Consider the following 21,068-nt stretch of genomic DNA (forward strand, 5'->3'; position numbering starts at 1 on the left):
TTTGGCCAGTGCTTTCACCCAACCCCAGCTGGATGAAAATTCAGACATTATATAGAATTGAACACTTCTTGTAATACTTGCTTTATTACAGCCTCGAGACACAAACATCGAAGGAGAATAGACCGTTTTAAGTGATCAAAACAACACTCAAAAAAAATTATGTACCTTTAAGTTTTTGCGCTTTGGAATGCCTCAAGATAAAAAGCACTATGCGCATGTTATTAGTTGTGCTTATTAATTTGCCACATACTACAACAAGCCAAAGAATTGAGTTAAGTTCTCAAATTCAGATGGAGAATATATCACTAGCATTGTAATCTCCTTTCTAAAGATCACCTTCTCAATGCATAAAGATGCGACTGTTGAGTCAATGGCCTGGTGCATTACCAATTAAAGCAGAAGAGTGGGAGCGCCTCTTTATTTCTCAGTTAGTCCATCTGTGAAATGGTTATAATAATGCTTACCTACCTTTAGCAGGCGTCATGAGATTTAAGCAATGTTTGCAGAGCTCTTCAAGATCCTAACATGACAGATGCTCTGTAAATGTAAACACGTGATCTAAAAATATACAGACTCCTTTGTTGTGAATTAAAATAAGTAACAGTTTAGAGACTTTTAAACCAGCATATACACCCTCAAATCCACATTCAGACACTGGATGCATTCACTGTACTGTCAAGACCTGGTTAGTCAATTCACAAACTATTTTAATCAGATCATTTAAAGAACAAAAGAGAGCCAATGTAGTTAAGCAAGTCAATGCGACGGCCATCTCGCTGTTATACTACAAACATATGCACACATTATTTATGCAAGATAATCTTCATCTGAGATTGATCACAGCAGGCTAATAAATCCCTCTTATGGGGATTTAATTTTCAGTTTTTGACCTTCTGATGAAAAAACCAGTGAATCATCTCCTCTTGCCAGATTTACACCGGTGCTAACCTCGACATCAAGTGTGTCACTAGTGGTAAGGAAACGAAGAGGACTCAAAGAATCGTGATCAGCAAAAATAATTATGTGCAAGATCAATGCTGGACTGAAAATCCACAAATATTATCCAGTTGCAAAAATCCCCCTAGTCATGTGCGTGTGTTCAGCTGGGAGCCATTCCAGGAACGACCTTTTATGCATCATAAGCAGTCCTTTTGGAAGCCAAGGAGTTTGAACTCTGAAATTTAAGCTGCCCATGGATATGGAGTACCTTTTTTAGGCCATATTAATGGCATTTTAGCCATCGTGGCTCAGCAAATACACAGTTGCCACATTCGACAATACTGTCAAGCCACAGAACCATGAACTTCAAAACTAAGGTTCAGGAAGTTGGTTTAACACACGCCTAGGTCCCCATTCTGTAATATGCTATTCTTAGACAACCAACCGCCTCTGGAGCCCCACTAATTTCCGTGGGATTCTAGAGAGGCATAAGGGTCTACTTGTGTGGATAAGATTGCAGGATCAGGACCAGAAAAACAAGATGATCAAAAAGGGCAAAGTATTTTATGTTCTTTAATTGGCATGGACAGATGCTAAACAGAATTGCAAAATATATTTGGGGTTGCCCTTTAGCCAGGCTAGATTTCCTTCTTTCCCTCTTAACTCTGATTGGATACTGAACAATTCAGCTATGGGGTCTGCATGGAATAAAATAATCCCCAGCAAATTACAAGACATCCCAACAGACAAGACAAGACAAGACAAGACACTTTTTGCATGAACTTAAAAAGGAAGGGTGCTAGCGCTTCCCTGTATATAACAATCCACTTCTCGCTGGTCTTGAAATTCAAGTTGCGGACTACCACGTGGCTAAAAGCTCTCTCCGTGACTCACGCTGCAGCCAAGGTCACATCATTACGTGAACCACACGATGTGGGAGAGCGGTGATCTACAAACTGCCACATATCAAATGGACCAGATGTGACTACGTGGAGGCAGTTTCCGGCAGCCTGGAGGCAAGAGTCCAAATGCACACGAAGGATCCCACTGGGCATTAGCCAAACACAGAGAACAAAAGTACGCGTCCGTGCATGTGTTTTTCTTCTGCAAAGGCTTGATGCTAATTCTGCTTGGATTCTTCAGGATGCGTGATTTTGCCAAACAACGATCGATAAAGCTCCGTCCTGGGGAAAAGAAGGAGAAAGGGGGGAGGGGAATAACTTTTCAAGGTCAAATTGGAAGCAAGTGGCAGGCAGCGCTACCATCCGCCGCGTACAATGAAAAGGCCGTCGTATAATTAAAAATGCATTCAACAATCTTTATTAATAAATACAAGTGTAGGGAAGAACTTGCATAAGACCAATCACATGTAGTACAGAAATACTGCAGAGTGGCTGGATACCATCTCTCTAGGGAATGAGGTTTTCTATAAGTTTGCCCTTTACAGACAGGCTCTTCTAGTGAGAAAACAAGATTGACTATTTTAATAGGCTGTATGAGACTGCAATGCCATAAGGAGGATTCAATCAGACAGCCTACGTGGGGCTATCATTTAGTTTTCATACATTTTCTTAGATTTGACGGTACTTGAAAAACAATGAAAATGACCCAGCAACAAGATTCCAATTAATATCACGTATGCAGCATTGCAATAAGAGGAGCGAGTTTCCCTTTTAAAAAAGCTGGTTCTCTGCCTTTATTTTTAAGTTTAAAACCTAAGTAGTCAGGGAAGGTAGATGAGGGACAGGGCGAATGGCAAATTTATTACAGACTTCAGCTGCAAAACTGAAATTCATATGGTCATGGCAATCTAGGGAGCCCTTACGGGAAAAGCCTTTGGACAGGGCTACACTGCGAGCTCCCATTCTCCAAACCAAATAGGGTCTTTCCCTGGCGGTTGTACTCAAAGTAGAGAGGACACAGATATACGGCAGGTAAAGCTCATAGAAGAGAAACTGCTTCCTTGCCTGTGCTGCTAACATCACCTAGGATTATTAAAACAAAGATTTAAAATCGGAGATGACAATCACCCCGAACTCCCACTAAAAAGTCAGACCAGGAACTGTTTAGCCATGATTTCGCTGGCACATGGGGTGGAGAGGGACTGTTTCCTACCAGTTAAGAATTAATGGGAGATGGGGTCAAGGTCTGATATTCAGACCTGGACGAGAACTTCCTCCAGCTCAGAAGTGCTGAGATTTGGGCCCCATGTCTATGAAAAGTGTAAGTTGTTTCCTAAGAAATATTGCGTAGGTGTATGTCACACACTATAGACCAGCGGTTCCCAACTTTTTGGAGTGAAAGCCCCACTAGTTAACACTCAGTAAAAACACGTAAAGCGGCTGGCCCCCTCTCCCTGGCCATAAACACACACAATGATAATAACAACACTACATTACATAAACAACAATAATAAATAACTTCTACCAGAATAAGAAGTGAAGCCTTCCCTGACGCAGCCGCCACTGCACACCCCATGTGGCCCCACCTCTTCCCGGCCCTCATGGGCCGAAGGTAAAGGAGGCGGGCCTTGGTGGATTGCCTGGGGCTGCTCCAGGCCCCCACTGACGTGGGGCTGCTCCTTTCCGGCTGGGCACCCGGCTGGTGCGGGGGAGCTACTTCTTCACTTTGGCCGGCGTGGAGCTCAAGTCTGCTCCTCTGCTCAGGCCAGAACGGTGCTGTAATCTTTGGCACCCTCCCCCAAAGGGGTCCCACACCCCAGGTTGGGAGCCGTTGCTATAGACTGTTATGAATTATACATCGATACAGTAGAGACTTAACTGCAGAGGAAAGCACTTATTTGGAGGCCCTATCCCCTTCATCTGATTTCTCTGTTTAGACTGGAAGCTCTTTGCAGTATTAGCTCTAAGGGCAGCAAACTTCTTCTTCGCGGCTTCTAAGTGCTATCAGAATATAGGTAGAGATTATTGTTAATGCTGTCACACACGTATGACGGGTATATCATTTTTACACACGCACACAGACACACGTGCACGAGGACGTATTCCATAAACAGTATTCTCAAACAGCCCTAAAGAATGGTTTGACATCATTTCTCTGAAGATGAGAACTAACAAAACAATACTGTCCCAGCGCCACAGAAGGGAGCGCGGGGGGAGATACACAAACACTGTCAGCTTTACATACATTTCTTGGCCACATTTACCACATTGTCTTCATTAGAAACACCCAGGCAGACGAGATGTCTAACACTGGCCAGTGGCTCTCCGGCTAACGTGCCAAATGTCCTCCCACACAAGAGACTCAGGCTCTCCACCGCAGCGCTAAAGAGGCGATCAGCCTAGTGAACTACGTTTAGACAGATTTAACTTTTCCCAAACCCCTGTGCGTGGGAGAGCCCAGGAGAGTAGCCGCAGAGTAGCCTGGCTTCGCTGCTGAGTGGAAACAATGGGAGGCAGGTGGCCATTTTGAAAAAGGGCATCTTTGCGAAAGACCATTTTATCCTCATTCCTATTGCGAGCAGGAAGAGATGGCTGCCATTCTGGAAAAGGCGAGTTCTTTGTGGAATTTGCCGTACAAGAGCATTACTCAGCAGCCTCTGCTAGAGAGGCAACTTTAAGTTACGAAGAATGGCCATTATCCTGAAACAAATCCTTTCTTCAAATGTGACCAGTGCATGAGATTTCAGTGAGTTTCAACTATATGGGAAACTGGATGATATCATTAAGCTCATAAACTCTTTACACTCTTCTCTTACACTCTTACACACTCTTTAACTCATAAGCTAATTAGCCAATTAATGGGAAAGTCCCCGGAAATTCATTATTTAGTTGTAATTTGGGGGTGGGTGTGAAATAGCTGCATTTTTCTTAAAGGGGTTGAATTTGTGCTTTCAGTGCAAAACAGCTCAGCTTTAACTTTGCAACAGGAGCTTCTGACAGCAAGAGAGAGAGAGAGGGGTGTAATTTATGACAGACTCAAAACAACCCCCAAAACTCTCTGAAAAATGATATTTGAAAAGCTGGAAAACCCTGGACTAGAAGATGGCAGGGCTAGACTATTGGAAAGGATCAACTGAAATGCAGGGGATGCCACAAACATGGATCCTGGGTCCAAACTCGACCTTCAGACACCACCAGAGGAGGAGTGAGGAAGAGTAACGCTTAACTGGGCCAGACCCAAGCTTTGTTTGTGACGCAGATTTGCCGTCAGAGCGAGAGGCACAAGAGAGGGTGAAAGTGGGCAAGTTTAGGATCTGGTGAGAAACAAGAGGCGTTTAGTAACGAACAACGGTGGGGGGAGGCAGTGGCTCTGAAGAGGCACCGCTTCCTCTCATGATAATGTGCTGTGGGCACCAGGTCAGAGAAAAATCAGCTGTTTTAAGTGTGAAAACTCAATATCACATTTTAACAACACAGGGGGCTAAACTCTCGGTCCTCTCTCTCATTTTTATACTGCATAAATGCAGAATAGCCAGTAGAATTAAAAAAAAAAAGACCAAACTCCCCTGACAGATACAAACATCCCTCTGACTTCCCTGCTACCGGAGACAGCGGCTTTAAAATCAGTATCTGCATCATGGTTTTTCTAAATAAATACCAAGAGTGCTGCGCTACCCCGGCTCTGCTATACTTGCATCCTCCATGCCTATTAACTGATAAGTATAACGGTCTTTTGCTGTTTCAATTGAGAAATTAGATAGCATAAAGCAGGCAGATTTACTGACAAAAAGGACGTTGTGACTTTAAGACTCCATCATTTGACTGGGAAAAAAAAATGCAGAGAGTGATGCTATTTAGTCCTTCACAATCATAGCCTTCCAACCTTGCCTTGCTTGCTTGAGCCAGACCCCATCATTACCACTGAGCAAATGTTTCCACTTGTACTGCAATATCAGTGAAATTCCTGGGCAGAAAGCAGCAGTTACTGTCCGCAGCAGGGTTCACATGTCAGGAGCGGAGAGGGAAATGCTGAAACCGGTGTTTTGATAGAACATCATTTCACACTCAGGTGGGCAAAGCTGACAAACATACGCGGTTTGCTTGTGTCAGAGTAACTTGAAAGGCTGAGTGGTTTGGAACCTTTTAAAGAAACGTCACCGACTTCATTCCTTTTCTCCTTCCTCGCCCCTCTACACAACTCATTTTAAATACTATGGGGGACTAAGCATATTGCGGCCAACGGCCTCAGAAAGATAAATGCACCCACTTTACAGGCTTCCTATAGACACGTGGCAACAGAAGGTCTCTTGAAACAGAGAGGCACCGGCACCAATGACTGCCCTACTGGAGCCCCCGCCCCTGTAACATCCCGACAAAGACTCTCCAGTGAGCTCAGACCAGCAGATGCTCATTTATGCACTTTTCTCATCCCGTCCATTCCAACTCCGGCACAGAGGCTAGAGAAGAAGTCCTAATGATCTGCACCTACTGCCATTTTCCTGTTCACCAGGCACAGTAACCAGCAAAAGCCATTAAACAGACACATGATTACCAGTTGCTAAATAATGCACAGTTCAGAGGCAGGACTGGAACTTGGGCTCCCCACGTGTTTTGCTAAAGAACTCAGTTTACCCAAGATGACAGGCTTCCCATTTTTCCCCATATATTTTTACACTAGGGCTAAACGCCATTTGGGGCTCTTTAATAATATCCAGTCTTGTGTTCTCCAGGATGTGTGGGGAATTCACTCAGTTGTGTTTTTTCGCTACTAGGATCCATCAAAACTCATTTGCAATTGGCCAAGCCACCATCAGATAACATTCAATGAAAACATTTACTCTGTCATTACTTCTAAACACCTGGACAAGGTCGAGATGCCAGAGTCTGGATAAGATACCAGACCCCAAATAATCTTTCGGGTGGTGCCATCTGACCAGTCCCAAAGAGGTCTAATTCAATGCTGCATCTCAGTAGACTTATAACCAGCAGCTTACACAGTCTCATTGTGCTCTTTGGTACTTTGCCCTCACCTAATAAACAAGCTGCTCTTTTTTATCTGTAACTTTTATAATAGTTAATGGTACAATGCCAGCCAATTAACTCCCTTTCCAAACAGATCCCACAGAACATGCCCCATATACCTGGGTTAGCAAATTCAGGGGCGCCTCCTGCACTAAAAGAGAAACAGTCCAATCCACGTCGTCGACTCTGCTTGCAAACAGAGTGGAAAGATGCTGCTAAACGTTCTGAAAGCCAAGGAATTTTTGCAGAATGTTGTTTCCTCTGCATTTAAGGGGGTTATTAAACTCTCTATCTAGGTACATACACAGCCCACATAGCTGCAGTATCTAACTGCCACACAGTCATTGAGAATGTTATGCTCACAGTACCTGTGTGAGTTAGGAAAGTACCCTTCCCACTTTACAGATGGGGAAGTGAAAGAGGGATGGACTGACAACAAGGGACAGAGGGAGCCTATGGCAGAAGCAGGATTGGAAACTAAGTCTCCGAGTCCCAGTCCAGAGCCTTTCCCACAAGGCCGCCCTTCGGCTATTGTACATTCTGGGTTCCGTGCATCTGGTGTAGAAGAGGGTCGTTATACAGAAAGTGGAGTTACAAACCCTGTCAGCAGAAAGTGGGGTCTCAATATGGGGGACATGATGCCCCTTTCATTATGGCTAGATGGGAGGAAAGTACCATTAGGATCACAGTATGCAGAAAGCTGAGAATCCATGCAGTGGGACATACTGGAGCAGCTAGAAACAGGAAATGGGAACTCCAAGGGCCTTACTAGAATGGAGTTCTGTAAGTAGGACTGATCCAACACCGATTCCCCAAGATGCAGTTAGCCCTGGCTGGGAGCTATCACACCATCACAGAAACAAATTCAGTAGGGTAGCTACCTGTCCACCTACCAAAAACCACATGGCACTGTACACAATTCAATGCCCCTGCTGGGCTGTCATCATCCACTGTCACTGCAATGGCCACAGGAGAATGCGCCAACATCCTCAGTACACTCAAGGGCACAGCAGGTGCGGCCTACCTGCATGTCCCTGGCAGTCAAGCAGTAAAAAAGGCTGATGGCTCCTGTTAAGGACACTGTGCCTGCTTGGAATTTCAATCTTCCGGACTTGGTTGGTTTTTGAGTGCAAAAATACATGCCCAAAAAAGCAGGGTTAAGTCAAATTACACGTTTCAGGCCAAACTCATCTTAACAGAGAAGCACTTTTAAATTTAACATCAGTGCCCCCTCCCCCTCTTCCCCCCAGTTAGCTCTCTCTCCCATTCCCCCGTGCTGTAATGCAGTTTAAATAGCACACACATACACACACTCTCTCCCTCTGCACAGCCCCACCAAAAAAAAAGAAAGAAAAGGCAGGCACTGAGTGTTTGCACGGTAGCAAGCAGATACCTGCCAATGGCAGTAAATACTAGCTTGAACGTTTGTCTGCTGTCAGCCGTGTTGTGACCCTTTCCCTCTAGTGAGGCAGCGATCTCTCAAGGTTTCTCCTATTTGTATTTGGTTACTTGGTTTACACTGAGGATAGGGGAGTTCAGGAATCAGCACTGATACTAATCTCAGGGACCAAAATTAGCAAGAGGTATTTTTAAAGCACGCAAGTACAGTAGGGGCGTTAAAAGCAACAATGCATCTTCCTCGGTTGTGTGATGCTGCCTGAACTCGGAGAAGCTCCAACATTCAGAACACCCAGGCACAGCGCTGGGATAACTTGCACACCACATGCAGTATGGGTCCTGCCACACCATCCAGACAGCTCGGCTGTGCTGCTCCCTCGCTCATTAAAAGTGGAGAACAACAAGACCTTTAGGTGCCCAGGCCTGGGCATGTCTGTTGCAAATTCTAGCAGGGCTACCTGAAAATTCCAGGTGTGAAAACAAACTACCAGCCTGGGCCAAGAACTGACTGCTGCTGGTGTCGAGATTACCCGGTGCAGAGGGGTTATTTGCAAATGGGAAAGGGAGAGGGGGTGGGAAGAAATGTTTGAGCCAGCTGAAAAAAAAAGCCAACCTTTTATTATTATTGTTACTGCACAGACTACCTTTCCCCTGCGGCATCTCCTCTCCGCAGGATTTAACCATGCAAAGAGTAAAACTCATCAGTCCTCCAGGTTTAACCTTGTCTCTGTTTCAATTCACCAGGGTAAGTGTGGATTTTCAGGCCCCTTAAGGCTACGCATAATGAACTGGGATTTTGGCTAAAAAACATAATTTCTCCCTCACCCTCACATACATTAAAAATCAGATTTGAGCCAGTGACTCAAAACACCCCAGCGCAAGTCCGTGAGGGAAAGGTGACTTTAGCACAAAAGGGTATTGGTATTAGCAGCGTGCTTAGCAATAACCTATACCAAGTAATTAACAGTACTTACACCTGAGGTAGAGTGTGTAGAAGGAGCAGGTCGATACAGGGGTCTTCCTTGAATTAAAATTTAACTTACCCTTTATTGCAACCTACAAAAGCAAGTAATGAGCACTAACATTTTTATTTCTTTTAAACTGTCATTTAGGCTATAGAGGGGATAATTACCTATTTCCACTGTAGTAAGGTTTTATCACCCTTAGTGAGGCGTTTTCTAATTTAATATTTTTACTGTATTATCATAAAACCTGTTTCTGGAAAAAAAAGATCACAAACCACACAGCCATTTGCAATAAAACATGTGTGTGTAAGTAGCTTGGCTTAATTATTTATGCATTTCTTCTCAGCCAACTCCAAAGAAAGAGTGACAGCATGGGTATTAGATACACCTGAGGGTGTCTCACCTTCTCCTCCTCTCCTGCCCACCCGGCCTCCCAGCTACATAGCCTGGGTATACAACATGTCTTGGAACACTCAGATATGTTCATGTGCATGCATCTGTCTCTCATCTTATTCTTCATTCAGCATCCCTATCAACTTTAAAGAACACAGTTTTCTAATGCAATTTGTACTACATAAGTGGCTACAAGAATGTGGTTGGTTTGGTGGGAAAAGGAAATAAGAGAGATGAAGGAATATCCCACAACAGTGGATCAGATGAAAAAACTTTGCAACTATGGTCATCCTAACTCAGTGTACAGATAGGGGACATTCTCAGGACGGGGCAGAAATCAGTGGCTTGCTCATCCCCAAACAGTAAAAACAGCCACAGCTATGTGTACACAAAGAGCCATGGAAACACTCACTTGCCCCCAAGGCAGATAAAAATCAATGTTTGGGTTTTTTTAAATAATTAAAAAAAAAAAAAAAAAAATCGGATTTTTTTTATTTCAATCAGACTAATTTTTTTAGACTCATCAATAAAATACTAAATTTCTCTCTCATTTAAACAATAAGCAGTCACAATTAAATCTCATCACAAACATGCTAAACCTACACTTACAGTCTCATAAAAATGAATTCACGGCTCTAGTCTGTCCAGCCCCACTATCAGCTCTTGCTTCTTGAAAGTTCTGGGCTTTCAGTTTCTGTTTCGCAGCAGACTAAAGTCACATGTGCAAAGAAAGACACAGGCTGGATAGGACTGTTGTTGTTCTGTGCTTATGAGGTGGTGGAGCTGGGCCAAGCAAGGCAGAGGAGTTAGTTAAGACACTGTCTTAGAGACAAAAGACGGAGGCAGAGTAGAAAGGAACAGTGGAGTGGACTGGCAAGAAAAAGGGAAGACGTAATTTAGTACACACACGGCTTCCTATATCCCCCACACTTTTGCCACAGAAAAACTGTCATGGCTTCTGAGCATAAGAAAGACCCTATCTGGGAATATTTTGAAGAGCATTATGTACTATTTCCTAAATTAATAAAAATCAAGTTATCTAAAAACAAATACACAAAGTATACCCTCCTAGATGTTGTAAAATGCTGTACTGAGTTGTAAATTCACATGTTTTAGTGATCAGTTTTGCACCATTGTTTAAGAAATATGTGAAGAAGCATCAGTGGGAAACTTGATTTAAATCAATTGATTTTCTCTTGGTGATTTAAATCAATCCACCCTGCTTGCTCAAAGCCACAACAGAATTGGAACTCAGGATGTTCTCCACACCCTGTGCTCATTCCTGTAGGCTACAGTGCCAAATCTATGCAAACAGATTACAAAACGAGAGTTACCTGAAATTACAGAGTTATATTCTTTAGATTAAAAGCATGGATCTCTTTATTTGTAAACTAAAAGCTCTAAAAACACACCCTCTTTGTACACTTGCCTCCCACATGCTAATGAATTAGCAGACAGACTTTGCCGACCACAAAATTCCTATTAACACGCTATTTTTAATGGCTGTTTACATGCAAAAGTCTTTCGTACCAAAAGGCAGGGAAGCACACATACTAGGTTAGAATGCCCTTCATGAACATTAGCTACAAAAGCACGTCTAACAAATATGAAAACTTTTGTCTGAAATTTCAAAAAGGTGTCCACATAAAGTACTTTTCTCATTTCCTGTTGTATCAGTCCACCAAGAGAGAGTTGGTCAGCAAAAAAAAAAAAAAAAAAAGGACAAAACAAAAGAGCTACTATTATATTATTTAATGTAATATATAAATATAATTATAATCATGATATTAATTTTTTTTAAATATAGATGTGAAATAAACTGGTCCTAATAATCTGAAGTGAATTCAATGCATAGGTGAAAACAACCTCTTGAAAAAGGTAAATGGATACTTGAGTGCTGTTCTGTTTGAATATTAATTTTTTAAAAAATTGCTCGGATGTCTGACTACATTAAGGATGCCCTTCATTGCCATTATTTTAGTTACAGAATAAAATGTGTCTCTCAATGAGGAGATCTCATGAAACCTCCAACAATCTATGATTAACATCAAAATAATGAAGCCAATGGAGGTCTAACTAGCAAGTGCATTACATCTGCTGCATAAATTATTTGAGTGATGTCCTTACAGCTAAGGTAGTCAACATGTAATTATTTTCTATGTAGCAAACACTGAGGCTACAATAAACCAGCAACTGCAAAACATGCATAAACACATCTGGTGACACTGCACCACCCAGTTACATAAAGCTGCAGGAAGAAACACCTTTTATATTCCCTTTAGAAACATGCAAGCTAAATAAATATTTAATAAAAATACCATTTCACCCAGTCAATACTGTCATAAAGCTTCAGGTGTCAGGATTCAATTCCACTTAGAGTTTATGTGCAGGGTTTGTTTATTTGTTTTACTTTGTTCATTAAGGAAAAGGGAAAGTTTGTGGCTTTACATGAAAATAAAAGGATCCTTTACTACTATATTAAACCATTGGCCTTGCATTTGGCTGGAATACTGCTGAATGGTAGGAGTGCAAAGAAAGGGGCATCTCGTATTGTTTAAAAGGCGAGAGGGTTTTCTGTTGAGACTTTAACCCTTGTTTCTGGAGTTATAGTAATGTAGCAATGCTAAATGTATCATTCCTTCATTGGGCAATGTTATTGTGAAAATATTCTTTGATATATTTACCTCCCATTCTCCTACTTTCCCCCACCCACATAGTCCTTCCTAGCTACTTAAAAGGCAAAATAAAAATATTTAGGATAGGCCCATGCAAGAGTCTGTATTCAAATTAATGGCGTCTCCCGAGATCTCAGTGCTGTGCTCTACTGGGTACAATGAATCATTAATCCAAAAAAACAGAGTGAAAATAGCAGCATGAAAATAATTAGAGAGAGAGAGAGAGAGCGCGAGCGCGCAACCTCTACCAAAACCAGAAGTGATCTGCAGAACTGATAGTCATTTATTGCCCTGGAAAACTTTTTGTCTGTTTCCAGTAATCTTTCACCCAGGGGAGCGCAAGTCAGATTACAAACACACTGACAGACAGAGCAGATAGCCAGCGAGAGGGAGCAAGCAAGCACCCTTTATCATTTATTTATTCATATTTAAAGGTTTTACCCTAAATCGGCATATGCAGCACTGAAGTCAAATCAGTATTTCCACAGTGGCAAGTTAGTTTTGGCCTAGCAGAACCTGCTTGGTGTTCACTGGACCAGCATTAAATTACCAGTGTCTTTTAAAACAAATAACTCGAAATATTGTGCAGTTAATTCCTACATGGCCAGGTCCCTGCTGTCAGATGTACATGCAACTCCCTGCTCCTCCAGTTTAGGGAGTATGTGGCCACAAGGTGGCGCTGTCTGACTCATTTCCCCTCCAAAGTCGTGAACACAGAGGAGTGCAAAACTCAGGCCATAAATTACCCAGCAAGACAGCTATCCTCACCATGCTCAGCGCTGGAAGGAGATTCAGAAAGGTCTGTTTCAATTCTCTCTCTCTCGGTCAGGTCAGGATTGGGTCCTTCAAGCCAGTGCAAATGCTTTTAGCCCCACGGCTTTAAATTACAAAAGGTGACATGTGACCTCTGGGCTTGTCTCAGGAGACCAGGCACAAGATTTATAAATATTTAAGAAAGCCAGTTCTAGCCCTAAACAAAGGGACTCTGCACACCTCGCTGAAGATGGATATAGGGAGGGGGAGAATAAAGACACATGGAAGGATTTTTTCTCAAGGTATTTTCCCCTCCAAGACATGGGGTTCAAACCTATCCTCTCTTTTTGTCACCCACTTGCTTAACCCAGATATTTCTCCCTTATTCTATATCTTGCACTTTTACAGCCATCTAGATAACCCTGTCCTGCCCTCAATGCTTGAGAGTAACACACTGGGCAGTGAGACACCCTCCCCTCATTTTGGTTTGTCTACCACTCGCATTTGCATGACAGATTTAGGTATCACAGCGATGAGCACTAGACAGACGCCTAAAGATAAAGTAGGTGGTAGTATAAGCGATGTGGATGCAGATTAGTAGCTGGGGAAGCGATGAGATATGGGGAGGTGGAGAAAACGCTTACATACTCCATCTCCACCGTAGGCAGTTCCAATTCCCATCATAAATTTCCTCTATAAATTTAAAAAATTTTGCCTCCCCAATCTCCCTTCTTTTTTTAACCACTCTTTGAGTAGATTAGTCACTGTAGCATCATATGTGTACAGACACAAAACACGAGGAGGGGGATTTTCTTTGCATACTTTAATATCCCATGTTCCTGGGATGATTTCCCTCGTTCACAGCTTGACTGTTTTATAACAAATTTGATGCAAGAGAAGACAAATTGTCTCACAAAGGAGAGCTTGCAATCTCACAAATCATTTTGCAGCTCTTAACAGGTTTTCTTTCCCCCTTAAAAAGGAAAATTTCCATAACTGAGGAGTTTGTCTCCTTGCTAACTATGTTGATTATTAAATGTTAGGGCTTGACGATTCCAGAACTCTGGCGTTAGTCAGGGTCACATTTTCTGTTTCGTGCCTGCCAGCTTCAAAAAGATGAAGCTCCTTGTTCAAATACCAACCCCTTTAACAACTATAGTTAAAAGCCATGTGATGCTTAACTGCTTATACGTGAATCAACTTCTAAGAGTGAACGACTGGTTAAAAAAAAAAAAAATACCCACCAAACAAAATGATACAGCTGTGGAAGCTGTGGAAAGCGCCTCATGGGTGCCCAAATGCCTGAGACCAACAGTTGAGTGGAATGGTTTGTGTGTCACACGATGACATGTGCCTGTCTGTTGTTCCAAACAATTCAGAAGCAGCTGAAGGTCTATTGCTGTGCCACCACGAAACTCCAGCGCTCCATCACAAGCTCTCACAGCAGCCTAGCCACTTCTTCACGGACATAAATCTGCCAGGTTGGGACAGCTGCAAGGGTGTTTGAGTGACATTTCCCCCACAATATTTAAAATAGAATACACACCAATGTCAACAAGGGAAAGCTTTGTCAAATAAGCCCCAGGGAAGGGGTCTCGTCCTAGAAACTGCAGCGTAAATATTACAGGGCTTATGCCCTTTTCCCCTCACCCCCAGTGTAATTTAGGAAACAGAGTTCATTCACGCCAGCAGATTTTTTTGGGGGCCGGGGAGGAATATTCAAAGGGACCACCCTGAATGTTAGCATTAAATCAATGAGATTCACAAAACTAAACCCACACAGAGTGGGCCAAATTTTCCTCTTGGTTATGTCTATGTAAATTTGGAATAATTCCACTGAAGTCAGCAGAGTTCTTCTGGATTTATACACGTGCAAGAGAAAAGAATCTGGCTCACTAGTTCCAGAAAGTGAGTGTCGCTTTGATCTATTTATTTAGCAAACAGGGTGTTCGCGGAAGGTGCTGGATTGACAGCCCCAGAGCCCAAATTCCTCTATTAATCCAGCCTCTTGGTGTTTTAATACCAGACACACAGAGTATGCTGAGTAAAGGCTGGTACCTCATGAACTATTTTTTTTAAAACTCTTATGTAATGGAAGTAAATTAATCCTTTAATGCCAGGATTTCCTACGATGCACCTCCCACTGCTCGCAGTGAGACGCACTGTGACTGACAGAGCAATAGCGCTAACTTCAAGAGTAGGGAATGCTCATCAGGAAGAACATGTCAACCCCGGTCAAACCCAAGAAAACATTCTAAGTCAGTATCTCACTGGCAGCCGGTTAATCTCTATCTTTATTCAAAATATTGGCAAGCACCGGTGCCGGAACAGCCTTCTCACTCTAGACTGGATTTGTAGCCGTGACTATCCATTTGATCCTGCATTACCGAGGCTATTGGACTTTCGTCAATCAATTCCTGCTTCAAGCCTAGACACTGCGGTTGAACTAAAGCATATGTTTTAGAAAAACATCCACTGATGATTTAAAAATTTCCAGGTCTACCACAATCCTTTGTGATCTAACTCTGAATTCAGAGAACCAGACTTTTTCAGAACATCAGCATTTTCAGCTGCCTATCAAGCTGTGAGATTCTTAGACAAAAAGCTGGAGCATCATACATACAACTGCTTCTCCCCAACGAGCTTAGAAACAGCAAGACTGGAGGAGACAGAAGGCAAAACTGTAGGCACATGTATGAGAAAGTGTTCTTAATTTTTTTTTTTTTTTGGTAATTAAGAACAGTGCAATGAAAGAATATTCAGTAGTCATCATTCATGTGTTTACTAATCAAAGAAGACAGAATAGTTACCTTTCAATGCATGTAAAGGAAGAGCAATAAGACGTTAAAACAATTCTTAAATATAAGTATGAGCAGGCAACCGCATGTCTGTATGCAAACATGCCCAAGCACACCATGCATAAAACACATGCGTTGTGTGTGATGGTGATGTGTGTGTATATATTGTACACACACAAGCAATTATACATACACACACAACTATCCACCACCACTATACGAAGTTGGCCAGATGATAGTAGGGATATTACAAAAATAAGGATTGGAGCTGTTAATAATGTCATCTGCAATCTAGGGAGATTTTTCAGGTTGCTATTTTAGATAGTCGATAGGTATCATCAACAATGGCCTTGAACCAAAATCCCAGCTTGCTCCCTTTCTAAATGTTGGGAAAATCCAGCCCTTGATACATAAACTTAGTGTCTCCTGCTCATCTCTATGGGGCACATGAGTCAAACACCCAAAGGGCCCAATCCTGCTTGCACTGTAGCCGATGGAAGTTTTGCCACTGACTTTATGGGAGCAGGCCCAGTGTGATTTCAAGGCAGAAGAGCTCATTATTCCTTGAAGGGATGAAGCCACCACTTATAACAGTTCATTTGCATATTACAACTGTGCTGGTTACCATGCTGCAAGGACGGGCTTGGGCCTCTCTCATTGTGTGTGTGTGTGGGGGGGGGGGAGAGGAGGAGGGAGAGTCAAGCTTCATAACAAATACATCCTTCTGACGCTGCCATAGGGCAGGATATCACAGCTCAGCATTGAGCAAAGAGTCGTTTTCCAGTCTGACCCTACACCGACAAGGCCCATGAACGGCATCAGGTGAATTTTATTTTTCTAGCCATTTGGAATCTGAAAGGTTGAAAGGAGATTCCATTGTTCTGCTCGCTTTCTAGATACTGCATATTACACAAACACAGGTATATTACACTATGCGATAGGGTGGCATCAAGTCTTGGTTGGTATGAATTTGGGGTGACAGATTTACTTTAACAGATTAACAGATTTTAAGGCCAGAAGGGACCTTTGATCATCTACTCTGACCTCCTGCATAACACAACATTGAGCTTCACCCACTTCTCCCTGCACTGAGCCCAATAACTTGTGCTGGACTAAAGCATCTCTTCCAGAAATGCATCCAGTCTTGACTTGAAACATCCGGAGATGGAAAAACCACCTCTTCCCACGGCAGTTTGTCCCAGTGGTTAATCACGCTCACGACTAAAAACTAGGGAGTTATTTCTCATTTGAATTTGTCTGACTTCAGCTTCTAGTCTTTGGTTCTTGGTATACCATTTCCCACTAGATTAAGGAGTCCTTTAGTACCTGCTACTTCCTCCACATGAAGACTCTTTACCCCATAATCAAGTCTCCTCTTGATCTACTTTTTGATAAGCTCAACAAACTGAGCCCCTTAAGTCTCTCGCCACAAGACTTTTTAGAGATGACTGCACACACACACAACCAACAGCTCAGGGTTAAAACATGTATGTGTTTACTTACAATAGATATATGAGATATGTGAAGGGAAGGATGATCTCGGGGTTAAAGCACTGGACTGGAACTCAGATCATGAGACTCTATTCCAGACTCCGCCAAGGACTTCCTGGGTCACTCTGAGTAAGGGTGGCTTAAGGGCAAATTTTCAAAAGCACCTAAGGGATTTAGGAGCACAAGCCCCATAGATTTTCAAAAAGACTTGTATTCCTAAATCCCTACCCATTTTTGAAAATCTCTCCCATCACCTACCGGTCTCTTTATTTCCCCCTCCATAAATGTCTGCCAACCTCAGGGGGATGCTGTGAAGGTTAATACAATTTTGTTTATAAAGCATAATGGGATTCTCGGACGGAAGGGGCTAGAGAAGGGCTATTAAAGGCATTAAAATAAACTCCATCAATATCAGTTTCATTGCTTACACAGGGAGCAGGGGCACCAGGAAACTGCCTTGCACCCTGTGCCATCACCTCTTCTCTCTACACATGCAGCAAATTAATACTTCCAGCCAAAGGCCATGAGAGGGCCTGAATGGACGTTAAGGATGCTTGCACTACAAGAACACCACTTCCTAGAGAGGAAGAGAAATCTCAGACTCCAGAGGCCTTCAGGCAGAGACACACTTACTTTAATATAACTATATTTATGTCTTTTATATCTACTGTATAGTTAGGTGCAGTCCCTAGAGATGGAAAAGTGTCATGGCCTCATTTACACTACAAGTATTACCACCCTTCTGTAACCACGCCCTGGCACTCTACAACTGACCTGATCACCACACATGCGGGGTGTCCACAGAGCAGCTTTTTTCGTATCAGGACAATGCTGGTGCATCTTCACGCACCACACGGCGCCTAAGCATGTCTGTCAGTGCATTCTGTGATAATCCGGCCACTTTCCCCCATACCCAAGGAGCACGTGCATAGAGGAAATGCACATTGAGCAGCACACACAACAGACGGGCAATGCACTGCAGGACATACAGCTGCACAGAAAGCTGGGGGAAGAGCACACCAGCTAATCCAGTTACACAGATATAAGTGGAGGCACACGTCTACACAGCCAAATGATGTTAAAGCCTAACAGGAAGACAACTGCATAACAGCCCAACCCATGAGCAATGAGGCACGTAGCATAACTACCTAGAGTATGTAATAGTGTGTTAATCATGCTGTGTGATGACACAGACCACGTCACTAACTAGGCACAAACACTGCTAAAATCTATATAGTTTCAGTGGGGTCTCAGATACCTTAGAGAACGAAGCTTTCCCACCAGAGAAAACATTACATGGAAAGTTCTACGATGATAGACTCCCGTTACATTTCTACACACCTGCTTTTCCCACTAATCCACCTCACGGCTTGTACAAAGTCTTCATTCGAAACAGTGGAACACTTGCCCCTGTAAATAACCCATCCAAAAGCTAACACGTATGTCCCCTCCCCCTGTGTGTTATAAATCCCTGCTCTGAATTTCACTTCGCACTTGAGTGTGTGGGGTTTTTTTTGGTTTTTTTGGGGGGGGGGGGTGGAGGGGGAGGAGGGTTGTTCTTCTTCCTGACATTACTGCAGAAAAGCCTCCCTTTTTTTTGCCTCCCATTTCTGCGCTGGGTGCCATCTTTAATGATGATGTATGGGTGTCCTTTTCTCCATCACAGCTGAGGAGGGGGTCAAACATGTGACACCACCAGCATGGCGTAGCAACAAGCGAATTATAAACCGTGTCAATCCAAGTTAATGCAAAGCTGTAATCCTCTTTAGCAAGAGATCAAATCAGTGCCATGAGTTATGTTCATTCTGTAATCTGATAAGAAATAGAGTGAGCCTCTAATAAAAGAGTAATGAGAGCCCTTAATGATGCTGTTAAAAGGTAGCACCGGTTAAAATATTGCTCTTGTTCCAACTGATTAGATCAATGTTGCATATTTGCCCAGCCTTGTTTCACCTGTCAGAATAGCCTGTGTCTTCTCGGGAGATAAGAGGGCCTGGCCAAACCTATGTATCTTTAAGGAACTCTTTTGTGCAAGTTTTCAAACTTGCAGCAGTGATATAACAAGGTAGTTAGGGTGACAGACAGTATCGTTATTAGAAATACCGTGACAAGATGCGCTTTTTTTTTAAGACTATTTTATATATATATATGAATCTCACACACACACACACACACACACACACACACACACACACACACACACACACACACCCACCCCCTTGGATAACTATACTAATAAAAATGCATAATATAAACAATCATACTAATCAAGGGCCCAATCCTGGAAATGTTTATTCTTGAGGCTAGTGCTTACTACTATGACTAGATCAATTGCAGGATCAGGCTTAATGTGAACAACTCTGTACAGTCACCCCTCACACTTGTTTTCATATAGATAGCATGGATCTGTAACCTCTATTCATCTGTAAAGGGACAAATCCCTACCAGTCAGTGGCAGCCAGATGCCTAACCACCAGGCATCTTGAAAGAGAAGGATGATCCCGTGGTTAGGGCGCTAGCCTGGGACTTAGAAGACCTAGGTTCAATTCCTCGCTCTGCCACAGACTTCCTGTGTGCCCTTGGGCAAGTCACTTAGGGTCTCTGTTCCCCATCTGTACAATGGGGATGTATAGCTTCTTCAAAGAGGTGTTACGTTGATACTACAGTGATGGGGATCAGAGAAGTACCTCAGATAGGTGCACAAACCCCAATGGAAGGATACTATAAATAAATCTAAATCTATCCCACGCACTCCCTACAATATCTATAAAATCACCCTTTCCGATATATACATTAAAATAATACCAGAGGGGGTTTAAAATATCGAAGGCTGGAGTAGCTCAGAGCACCATACATTACATGTGAATGTGAGGTTAAACAGCTGGGCCATGCTTTGGGTGCATGAAGAAGTGGCAAGCTGAAGATTAATTGCCTGCACAAATTCTATTATTCCAAGCAGCAGCAAGAAGGCGGCACATGGTGGTGATGTTGACAAAGCACTTTAAGAGGCTGTATTGTATTTGTACATTTCTTTTCTAAAATTCAGGATGTAAAACAATATTCCATCTTGTTCTGGTGTTTACCTCAGGAGTCACAGCTTATCCCTTTCCCTGTACCGCTGCCCAGTGAGACAAGGGGTTTGTCTACATGAACAATTAGTTCACGGCACACTGGTGTGAGAATCTACTCTGCATTAGCCTGCCATGCACTGACTGTCCACGTGGACCCTGCTGACATAAATTAACGTTCATTAATGTGCTTTGAGCTAATCCCTTTTCAAAACGGCAGGGTAAGGGGTAGATTCACACCCCAGCTTGCTGCGAACTAAACATTTGTGTAGACAGGCGCAAGGTCATTTCCCTTCAAATGGATCTGATCTTCGTCACTTGGTTCTTCAGCAATGTGGCCAACAAGCACTGAGACCTGGAGTCTCATTTATATCAAGGTCTCTTTACACCTTTCTAGAAGGGCCCTTTACACCGCAAGTGGGGTGTAAGCATAAATCATACATTTTAAGGCCCCTTTACACTGTCAAGAGTGGTGTCAAGTGGCCTAAGTGGAAATTTATCTACTTCAGGACCTCAGCAGGCCCCGGCACCTCACAATCTTTCATGTATTTATCGCCACAACACCCTTGGGAGGTAGAAAAGTACTACAATCCCCATTTTATAGATGAGGAACTGAGGCACACAGATCATGTGACTTGCCCAAAATCACACTGGCAGTCTGTGG

At 42.9% G+C, this 21,068-nt stretch overlaps 1 protein-coding gene across 1 annotated transcript in view; it reads right to left on the reverse strand.

Annotated features, from left to right (window-relative positions):
• Positions 1-1,494: 1,494 nt before the first annotated feature.
• AATF (apoptosis antagonizing transcription factor) overlaps positions 1,495-21,068 on the reverse strand; it is a 78,721-nt gene continuing 59,147 nt past the window's right edge. Inside the window, exon 12 of the mRNA XM_067538103.1 lies at positions 1,495-2,123. Coding sequence (XP_067394204.1) covers positions 2,060-2,123 — 64 coding nt within the window. The 3' untranslated portion in view covers positions 1,495-2,059. The remainder of the gene's footprint in view (positions 2,124-21,068) is intronic.

This window comes from Emydura macquarii, unplaced genomic scaffold (assembly GCF_026122565.2).
Source record: "Emydura macquarii macquarii isolate MOO-44397 ecotype Brisbane River unplaced genomic scaffold, CSIRO-AGI_Emac_v2 contig_450, whole genome shotgun sequence".
In the NCBI taxonomy this organism is placed as follows: Eukaryota; Metazoa; Chordata; order Testudines; family Chelidae; genus Emydura; species Emydura macquarii.